At 54.4% G+C, this 10,438-nt stretch overlaps 1 protein-coding gene across 2 annotated transcripts; it reads left to right on the forward strand.

The window, feature by feature from the left end:
- Positions 1-11: 11 nt before the first annotated feature.
- Positions 12-3,855, forward strand: CDIPT (CDP-diacylglycerol--inositol 3-phosphatidyltransferase). 2 transcript variants are annotated; one of them, XM_027051530.2, is made up of 6 exons: positions 12-361; positions 456-590; positions 1,304-1,457; positions 1,921-2,002; positions 2,565-2,646; positions 2,792-3,855. In XM_027051530.2, the coding sequence occupies exons 1-6, from the start codon at positions 319-321 to the stop codon at positions 2,935-2,937; spliced, it is 642 nt and encodes a 213-aa protein (XP_026907331.1). In that variant the 5' UTR covers positions 12-318; the 3' UTR covers positions 2,938-3,855. The 2 variants fall into 2 exon arrangements, with proteins under 2 accessions (XP_026907331.1, XP_026907332.1); XM_027051531.2 differs by lacking the exon at positions 12-361 and adding an exon at positions 1,000-1,189 and having other exon boundaries at positions 452-590.
- Positions 3,856-10,438: the final 6,583 nt, after the last annotated feature.

The raw sequence follows: 10,438 nt of genomic DNA on the forward strand, positions 1-10,438 counted from the left end.
TTTTTTTTTTTTTTCTCTTTTTTCTTCCAATTTTGCCCGGTGGGGCTCAGCTGGGGTGGCGAGGGCGGCCGCTGGAGGCGCGAGGGCCTGCCCCCGGGGAGGGCGGCGTGTGCGCGCCCCGGCGCCCGACGCACATCTGGGCCGGCCGGTGCTCCGGCGCGCTGCGAGCTCTAACACCTGGGGCCGGGCGGGGACAGCGGGGAGCTGCGCGCTCTTGGCGCTGCCGATGCGCCGGGCCGGAGGGTGAGGCCGCGCGGCGGGGCTGGGACTCAGTTGCCACCTCCAGATCGGGCCCGGGGCTGCAAGGGGGTCGCCGCGATGCCAGGCGAAAATATCTTCCTGTTTGTGCCTAACCTCATCGGTGAGTGCTGCCGGCGGCTCCGGGCCGGACGGGAGGGCGAGGGGCCTCGGGCGGGGTCTCTGATTCCACCCTCTCTGCCCCCGTCCATCCCAAGGTTATGCCCGGATTGTCTTTGCCATCGTTTCTTTCTACTTCATGCCCTGTTGCCCCCTCACGGCCTCCTCCTTCTACTTGCTCAGCGGACTTCTGGACGCTTTCGATGGACACGCTGCTCGAGCCCTTAATCAAGGTGACTGACACCTCCTCCCAACCAGCCTTGGGGCCCGACAACCCTCGGTCCCCTTTTCCTGCTTCCTGAGGACCTTAGGGCGGGCGGGTACTGGGAACCAGAGGGCTCCGTCATTCCCATCTCTAGAAGGCAGAACAGAATGGCCTGGTTTTGTAACCGAAGGGATTTTAGCGGGCTCTGAAGAAGAACTCACTGATAGGGTGTGGGGTAAGCAAGACGAGGTGGCAGTGGCAGTGCTGAAGGTCTCTGAATAAAAATCCACTCGACAGGTGTTTGCTGGGGGGTCTCCTGTGTGCCAGGCACAAGGAATAGGGGTTCCAGAAGGCATGTTTAGAGGGAGACTGGAGAGGGAAGACGGATGGTTTCTGGAGGGTTGATTTTTTTTTATTCTATTCTCCAAACCCACCAGCAAGACTTCCCCTAAGACTTTAAGTCTGCTTGTCTTGAGTCCCGGACCATTGATTCTGGGATTGATGAGTTGTAGACCTAGCCTTCTCAGGCCCTGCTACGCGCTCCTGTGTCTCTGCATTTCCTGCATGGTGACCCTTGTCCATTGACCTCACACCACACGGATAGCAGCAGCCTGTTTTCCTCCCCAGGCAAGTGGGTGGTGACATTTTCAGGCTTCTTTTAGACTCTGCACCAGAAAGACACAGCAAACCTGGTCCCTGCCCCTGATGGCCCCTTCCCACCTAACAGCCCCCGTTTTTCAGGGACCCGGTTTGGGGCCATGCTGGACATGCTGACGGACCGCTGCTCCACCATGTGTCTGCTGGTCAACCTGGCCCTGCTGTACCCACGGGCCACCCTTCTCTTCCAGCTCAGCATGAGCTTGGATGTGGCCAGCCACTGGCTGCACCTCCACAGGTCTGCGATTCTGGGGGTGCCGGCCAGCTGAAGAAGAAACTAGAATGGGGAGGGGGGGAGGCTGTCTGGGAGGGTGTTTGGGACGGCTTCCGGCTTCCTGGGAGGTCTCCCTTTCAGCTCTCCTTTGTTGAAGGACCCTGGGCAAATCCTCTGTTGGTCAGCTCTTGGTCCTGTTCACAGTTGAATTAAGCAATCCCTAAAACTCTTCAGACCGGATGGTCCCAGAATTCCAAATAGATAACAGCTGGGGGCTTTTGAAACAGCCTTCGAATCCTGACTCTGCTAGGTAATTACCAACGAGGTAATTGTGTGGCTTCAGGCAAGACCGTGGTCCTCAGCTGTGCCCCACTTCCTCTGTACAGCAGGGACGATCCCAGCACCTACGTCGTGAAGGTGGATAGGAGGATTAGATGGGTGTTAGTGGTCAGGAGTGCTCATGGACTCCCCTTGCTTTCTCCCCAAGTTCTGTGGTCCGAGGCAGTGAGAGTCACAAGATGATCGACCTGTCTGGAAATCCCGTGCTTCGCATCTACTACACCTCCAGGGTGAGCATTTCCTGCCCTTATTCCCTCAGCTCCCTCACCTCCTACGGGGGCCCAGCCCTAGTCTTACCTTAGGGGTTGGGAGCGGGGAGGGAGGAACCAACCCAGAGTTTTCTCCGGAGGGGGCAGGGGAGGCCTGTAAGCTGAGGCACGAAGGGGAGGGCAGGATTGGTGAGGAGGACTTGTGCAGGCAGCAGGTGGGCTGGAGGCCCGGTGCACCCAGAGAGGGGCAGGTGCATCCAGAGAGGGGGAACCTGCCCTGGAGGGAAGGAGAGAGCGAAGCCAGATTGGCCTGTGGAGCCAGTGCGCAAGGAGTCTTAGGCCATAAAGTGTGGGCTTTATTCTGGAAGCGGAGGTCGTGTCTGAAAGGATGTTTCAAGAGAGAAGCAATAAAGAGAGAGCTGAGATTGCTCTTTCCTCTCACCCTTGCCCCACCCTGCACACCCATTTCCCGGGTCTGGTTCTTCCCGGCTACCCATCCGCAGAGGGTTCTGGTCCCCCCTCCCTTCGCAGGGGGAGGGGCGGCACTACCCTTGATGAAGCAGCCGATGTGCTGTTTGTACAGCCCGCTCTGTTTACCCTGTGTGCTGGAAACGAGCTCTTCTACTGTCTCCTCTACCTGTTCAATTTCTCCGAGGGACCTTTAGGTAGGAGGCAAGGGGCTGGGCAGGAGCGTGGGAGGGGGGCCTGGCCTGCCCCGGGGTGACGAAGGCCTGAAGGCCGCCAGCTCCCAGGCCTCTCCCTCACCTGCATCCCATTTTCTTTGTATCCTCCCCGTGCTCCCTTCTGCAGTTGGCTCTGTGGGTCTTTTCCGAGTGGGCCTCTGGGTCACTGCCCCTATCGCGGTGCTCAAGTCTCTCATCAGTGTCGTCCACCTGATCACAGCCGCCCGCAACATGGCTGCCCTGGACGCCGCGGACCGTGCCAGGAAGAAGTGACCCCGGAACCTCCAGCCCCTGGCTGCCCACCTGCCCTGGGAGTCTCGCTGTGCCATGCGGCTCCCCCTCTCACTTCCGCGAGGTCCCAGGCTCACGTCTTCCTAATGTGTTGTCCGGCCTGCTGGGAAGGGCGTCGGCCTCCTTGGTGATGCCATGTTCTCTGAAATCCTGAGGACCAGTCCCACCAGTAGGATTCCCCAGGACCTGGACTTCAAATCAGGAAGGATGCTCAGGAGGCCCCGCCCATGCGGGCAGTGCTCCTAGGGCACCAAGAGACCTGTCTGAGGACGGGACATTGTCGCACCTGCTGGCTCAGCTCTGGGGTCTGGCTTGGCCTGAGGCTTCAGAGACCCCTGAATGAGGGAGATGGGGTAGGGGCCGGGTTTCTCGACAGGCAGGGAGTCAGGCCTGTGCCCCTGGCCAGAGGAAGCCTGCGGTCCCAGGGCCAAGAGAGAAGGAGCCGAGTAGATCCTTTCCCATCCCAGCCTCCTGTGTCTGGTCTATCCCAGCTCTGAAAACCTCTGTAATAAAGGGGGAGGGGGACGTCACTCTCCAGGATTTGGTTTCCTTTGAGATACAGTTGGACCAAGGCCTGGGTTGAGGGGAGCTTGGGGAAAAAGAAGATTCATCTGGATGCTTTCCCCTAGTTGCTTACTGTCTGGCTCTGTCCTGTCATTCCACAGTGACCTCAGACAGAGGCCCTCCCTGCCACCCAAGCTCGCACCCTGTCTCTGCCTAGTTTCTTGATGACCTCGTCACTGGCTGTCTCCATTTATTTGTATACCTCATATTTTCTATCCCCACCAGAATGTAAACTCCCTGAGGGCACAGACTTTTTTTGTTCTTCCTCTGTCCCCACAATGAAGATTAACCTGAACCTGGCAGATCATAGCCACTTAATAAATATTCACGAACAGATCAGTTGGTTTCTCAAGAGTGCAGTCTTTGGATCACCTGTGGATTATTTCCTTAAAATTCAGCTGCCTGGACCTTGTGCCAGACCTTTGGAGTTGGAATCTCTAGGGATGGGCCCCGAGGTCCGCAAGTTTAATACACTGCAGGTGACCGATTCTTCCCCATAATGTTGAGAATCACTGTTCCTTCGTAAACAGTTCTGGGCATCTGTCCCTAATAGCTACCTACCCCTGCCATTTGAGCTTTCTCTGCTGTCTGGCACCAGCTTGCTTTTTAAGGCTATATTGAGCCTACCATATGCCAGATCCTGTGCTGGGGGGTTGCGGATGCCACTCATTTCATCCTTATAATAGCTTGGCCAGGAGGCCTTCGTGTCCCGGAGAGCTGAAATTTAGCAGATGGATATTGAGCCTCAACGCCTGTGCTAGGCCCAGGGGATTAGGTCAGCCCTCTTAGAGGTCACAGGCGAGCATGTGGGGGGGGGGGGGGGTGGAGTAGTCTGGTGGTGCTTGGAGGAGGGGACAAGAGAAGGAAGTCCGGAAGTCCTGGAGCGCTTAGGTGTGGCTGAAGCGGGTGGGTGTCTAGACCGCTGCTAGGGATTGGGGTGGGAAGGGTTAATGTATCAGAGAGGGTGGATTCGCAGCTGAGACTTCGGGAGGGAGCCCGGAGAGGCCAGAGAGCACACTGAGCAGTTGCAGACAGGGAAATGGAAACAGATCAATGTGCCTGGAACACTCAGCGCTGGGGGCTGGGGACTGGGGGCTGGGGGGCGGGTAAGAGATGCCCTCAAGCCAGCAGGGCAGCCCGAGGAGTCCCGTAGGGCGTTATGGTTTTGTCCTGAGGGCCACATGGAGCCACCGAAGAAATCTTTCCAAATAATAGGTAAAATATTCATGCGGCAAAGATACTAAATCGTGACCAAGTCTGCCTCCTTAAGCCCCCGCTCCTCCCCAGAGGAGACCAGGGCTCCTCAGAGCTCAGATGTCTGTCTCGGTAAATTCTCCAAGTCTGCACGCACACATTCCCGTATCGTAAACCTCATCCTGCGGGTGTGCTGTTCCACTCTCCCAAGCCACCCTCGTGCCAAGTGCTTTTTGTGTGCGTCTGTTCCCTCACTTCGCCCCACACCTATGCTGTCCTGTGTACTAGACAGCACGACAAGCCTTTTAGTGTGCCCATTTTCCAGAGAGTAGGTCGAGGCCCTCAGAGGCGTCCATCTTGGTTGGCCTGGCTCCAGAGCCTGCACCCTTAACGTTTACCGCCCACAGCCGTCCACGTCGGCAGTCTGCTTAATGGTGGCACAGAATTCCATTATTTGTTTCACCAGGTCCTGCCACCAAAACAAATGAGGCTGTGGTAAATCGCCTGTGCCCTCTTTTGGAGGGCACTTGTCTAGGCAGGGACAGATTTATACTTGAAGCTAGTATATGTTACTCAGCTGCCATTCCAATGCTTCAGGGGTCCCCCTGCCTGGCCTGCTCCCAGATTCCCATCTGTCTGCCCACTGTCCCTCGTGAACCAGCTGTCCCCTCCAGAGGGATGCATCCTTTCAGCACTCAAGATGGCTCCCTCCACCGCCGGCCCTGCCTCCTTGGCTCTTTGACCCTAACCATTTACAGTGACACCAGGAGTCTCTAACTTACATAAACCCAGCAAACCATGGCCTAAAAAAGAGGGAGAGGTGGGCAGGGGAGTGTGAGTGTCTCCACTCAGAAGAATACACCCCTGAGGCCTGAGGCCCCAGCATCAAAGACTCGTGAGTCCCCTCCCCTGGTAGGGCCTGGAGGTCAGCCTGTGCCTTTGGTCCCATGTCCAGTGGCTGGACTGAGCTCAGCAGAGTGGCCTGGAGGAGGCCAGCGGGGAAAGTTTAGGCTGAATTTGATCTAAGGAACGTGGTGGAGGAGCGCCTGGGTGGCTCAGTCAGTTGAGCATCCAAATGCGGCTCAGGTCATGATCTCGCAGTCTGTGAGTTCGAGCCCCGCATCGGGCTCTGTGCTGACAGCTCAGAGCCTGGAGCCTGCTTCGGATTCTGTGTCTCCCTCTCTCTCTGCCCCTCCCCTGCTCATGCTCTGTCTCTCCCTGTCTCAAAAATAAATAAAAACATTAAGAAAAAAAATTTTTAAGGAACATGGTGGAGCCATATGTTACCATGGGCTAAGTGTTTGTATGCTCCTAAAATTCATGTTGAAACCTAATGCTCGACGTGATGGCGTTTGGAGATGGGGCCCTTAGGAGGTGATAAGGTCTTGAGCCTTCATGAATGGGATTAGGGACCTCACAAAAGAGGCCCCAGAGAGCTCTCTTGCTCCTTCCACCAAGTGAGGACAAAGTGAAAGGTGCCGGCAGGAAGAAGCAGGAAGAGAATTCTCACCAGAACTTGACCGTGCCGGTGGTGCCTTGATCTTGGACTTCCAGCCTCCAGAACTGTGAGAAATGCATGACTGTGGTTTATAAGCCCCCCAGTCTGTGGTATCTTGCAGCCCGAATGGACTAAGACATCATATGTGCAGTAAGAGCTTTCCGGATTTCAAGTATATGCTTTCAGAATAAACGAATAACCACCATGCAAGACATTCCATTTGCTCATTCCACTCAACTGGCTCAAGCCTCCGGGAGGGCATGGCCTGGGCACCGTGAATCTGTTCTTCCCTCCGGTAAGCCTCACTGCTATAACAACCTCAAGATGCACAGTGGCTCAATCACAACAGAAGTTTATTTCTGACTCCTGTTAAGTCCTCATCAGGAGCTCCCGACTGGGAAGCAGCTCTCCTGAAGCTGAGACTCAGGGAAGCCGCCATTTTCAACACAGGACTTCCAAGAACATTCCACCCTCGCATTAGCTAAGCGGGGGAGGTGGGCCCGGAGGATTGTCTGAGGATGGCTTTTACGGGAAGCCAGGGAATTGGCATGTCTATTTCCCTTCACTTTCCATTGGCTACAACTCAGTCATGCAGCCACATCTCTATGCAAAGGAGGTTGGGAAATAGAGATTAGTTGTGGGCTTAGGAGGAAGAGAAAATAGACTGGGTAAACATCTTACCACGCTGAGTGTGATTTCACTGTTTAAAGATGCACATTTTTCTTTCTTTTTAAATTAAAAAAAATTTTTTTTTTCTTTTTAGCATTTATTTTTGAGAGACAAAGACTGAGGGCGACCAGGGGAAGGGGCAGAGAGGGAGACACAGAATCCAAAGCAGGCTCCAGACTCTGAAGCTTGTGGGCTTGAACCCACAGACCACGACATCATGACCTGAAGTTGGGAGGGAGCTTAACCAAATGAGCCACCCCAGGTGCTCCATTTTTCTTTTTAAACTTTTAGAGGAAACCAATTTGACAATAAATTTCATATATTGAAAAAAAAATTAAAAAAATAAAAAAACATGTCCTTAAAAAATAAATAAATAAATAAATAAATAAAATAAACTTTTATTTTTTTTTAATTTTTTAATTTTTTTTCAACGTTTATTTATTTTTGGGACAGAGAGAGACAGAGCATGAACGGGGGAGGGGCAGAGAGAGAGGGAGACACAGAATCGGAAACAGGCTCCAGGCTCTGAGCCATCAGCCCAGAGCCCGACGTGGGGCTCGAACTCCCGGACCGCGAGATCGTGACCTGGCTGAAGTCGGACGCTTAACCGACTGCGCCACCCAGGCGCCCCAAATAAACTTTTAGAGAGAGAGAGAGAGAGGGGAGAGGGGCAGAGGGAGTGAGAAAATCTAAAGCAGGCTCCATGCTCAGTGCAAAGCCCAGTGCTGGGCTCAATCCCATGACTCTGGGATCATGACCAGAACTGAAATCGAGACAGACAACCAACTGAGCCACCCAGGCGCCCAGACACAGATCCTTCTTACTCAAAGGGTCCTTAAGTCAATTACTTTATCAGTATTCAAGCAAAGAAAAGCCAATTGCTCGACTGCTGGAGGAAAACAGGTTGTGTTGAACTTCATCAGAGGTCACAGTGTTCTGTATTTTATGGGCAATTTAAGGGACTCTCAAGGGTAAATTTAGTACCAAAGGGACTGGCTTAGAATCCGGCTCACATCCGGCTCACACCGGATAATGTGAGCTCCACATTATCTCCAGTGAAGCCCCTTTTCCTGTCATTGGGGTATATCTGGTCTCCCTCACCCTACAATCAGTACCGGGCCCGTCTTCCTGCGTACATTTATTTATTTATTTATTTTTTAAATTTATTTTTGAGAGAGAACATGAGCCGGGGAGGGGCAGAGAGAGAGAGGGAGACACAGAATCCAAAGCAGGCTCCAGGCTCTGAGCTGTCAGCACAGAGCCCGACACAGGGCTCGAACTCACGGGCCGCGAGATCATGACCTGAGCTGAAGTTGGACCCTTAACCGACTGAGCCACCCAGGTGCCCCATGTGTACAATTTAAAGAACAGCTTCCCCCATTGCCTTACCAGACTACAACCTTGTGAGGTACACAGAAGTGGTCAGGATAGGCTAGGTTACGCTATGGTAGCACCCCCTCCCGCCCCCGCAACTTCGGTTCCCTAACACAGCAAACATTTCCTGTCCCTGTGGCAGGTCTACTGTGGGTCAGCTGTGACTCTGCCTCATGCCATTTCTCTCTCGGGAACCCACACCGACAGAACAGCCTCTGTTTGGAATACTGCCTGTCACCACGGAAAAGGGAAAGGAGAGGACAGTGATGCCATTTCCCCTTGCATTTCATTGGCCAGAACAAGTCATACAGCCAAGCCCAGTGGCCATCAGAGAGCCATGTGGAGACATCAACTCAGTTGGAAAGGAGTCCAGAGTTCAGGGGTGAGGTCAGGGATAGAGGACTACATTTGAAGTCCGTGGGATAGAGATGCTCTAAAGCCATGGGACTGGCCAAGGTTGTCACTAAGAATGGGGTTCAAGGCAACCTGTGACTGAGACGGAGCAGAGGGAGTGGAGCTGGCCAGGGAAACAGGAGTGGCCCCTGAGGTGGAGGCCATGTCATGGGAGCCCAGTGTGGAAGAGGGATGGCCCCTGTCCTGAATGACGGCAGAGGCTGAACAAAGAGAATCTAACTGCGGGGTCTAGCAACAGGGATGTCATTGGTGATGCCAATAAGAGCAGTTTCCATGAAGGAAGGGGTGGAGACAGCAGCTGACGGGAGTGACATGAGGAGATAATGAGAGATGAGGGATGGAAACTAAGAAATGTGGCCGCGAAGGGAAAATAGAGGAGGGGGTGCAGCGGGAGGGAGGGCAGGGCCCAGGGGGAGCTCACTCGTTGAGTCTGTGTGGCAAAAAGTAGAGCACACTCACCTGCTGGTGACAGGGAGCCGGGAGAGGGAGAGATTGACAGTGCGGGACAGAAAGGTGATCCGTGGAGGAGTGGACTCAGGGACTTGAGATTGGTGGGTTATAGAGCTCAAGGGGAGGAGTGGGGATCAGGGGGACACATCCCCAGTGGGAACGGGGGGGGGGGGGCGCGGTTGGAGTCCAGGTGCTGGTAGTTTGCTAGATTTGCTGCTGGGAAGCGGGGGTGGGGGGGCTTCCTGCCCAAAGTGCTTCTATTTTCTCTCAGAGGTGAGAGAAAGTGGGTGGGGATGTGGGAAGCTGAGGGGAGAGGTGTGAGTGGTAGTTCTGAAGGAGATCTTGCACAAGCGGGAGAAGCGGAGTCAGAGGCCCTAGGTCTCCCTTGAGATGTGTTGCCAGGAATTTCAAATGAGATCAGTCAGCATGTGGGCTGTACCTCCCCCAGCAACATGCAGCTGGGCAGGGGCGGGCAGAGAGGGCGGTGGATGGTTTAAGGAGGGACAGGGCTAAGTAGCCCAGGGGATGGGGAGGGTGGAGTTAAAGAGGGAGGTTTCTAGTGAGTGAATTACCCAGACATGCAAAGGGTGAGTGTCAATATTGAGGGGGTGGTCAAGGTCACTGAAGGAATGGTTTTTGGAAGGCGAGGGTGAGGCAGCAGTTGTTGGTGGCAGAAGTGGGATGGTCACTAGTAAAGACAAGCAGAGGGTTGGCCATAGGAGCCGGTTGCTGAGGGGTAGGGACGTACCCACCTCGCCTGCTGTCACCCATCCCCAGAGGCCCTTGGCCATAAGCTGTGCTAACATAGCATGTAAAGCTCTTCAGCTGGTACCAGGCACATGTTAACTTCATTACCTCTCTCAAGGGACAATATAGGACAGTTAGAAGGAAGCTGGGCTGGAGGGGCCAATTCACTTGCCTGCCCCGTCAACTCTGAGCCAGCTCCACCAAGTGCCGTGGGCTCAACAGTCAGCCCCTGGCCTCAAGCTCAGACTTGAGTGGAGCCACTGGCCACACAAATGCACCTCAACTCGGAAAGAGACCAGGCTCGTAGGGTCAGGCCTCAGTGCACGAAGAGGAAGAAGGCCCTAACCAAGCATCAGCCCTATTCAGGAGGAGAATTCCTGGCCTCTTTCACGGACAGAGGAGATCAGAGAAGTTGCCTTCCTCAGTTATACCGAAAGTAAACCCAAGCTTCTCTCTCCCCAGGATCTTTTTACTTAGTTATCAACCTAGTACCTACGGCTCTACCTGGGCAAAGGGCTGGTGCAGCCTCCTCTGTGCAGCCAAATTCGACCACGCCTGATCTTTCCTTCAGAA

This window comes from Acinonyx jubatus, chromosome E3, assembly GCF_027475565.1.
Source record: "Acinonyx jubatus isolate Ajub_Pintada_27869175 chromosome E3, VMU_Ajub_asm_v1.0, whole genome shotgun sequence".
Taxonomy (NCBI): domain Eukaryota; kingdom Metazoa; phylum Chordata; class Mammalia; order Carnivora; family Felidae; genus Acinonyx; species Acinonyx jubatus.

Bases quoted from the DNA above. Each gene is read 5' to 3' on its own strand.
- CDIPT (XM_027051530.2), top strand. From the start codon at position 319: ATGCCAGGCGAAAATATCTTCCTGTTTGTGCCTAACCTCATCG. The intron at 362-455 runs GTGAGTGCTGCC...GTCCATCCCAAG, and splicing joins GTTTGTGCCTAACCTCATCG to GTTATGCCCGGATTGTCTTT. The intron at 591-1,303 runs GTGACTGACACC...CCCGTTTTTCAG, and splicing joins TGCTCGAGCCCTTAATCAAG to GGACCCGGTTTGGGGCCATG.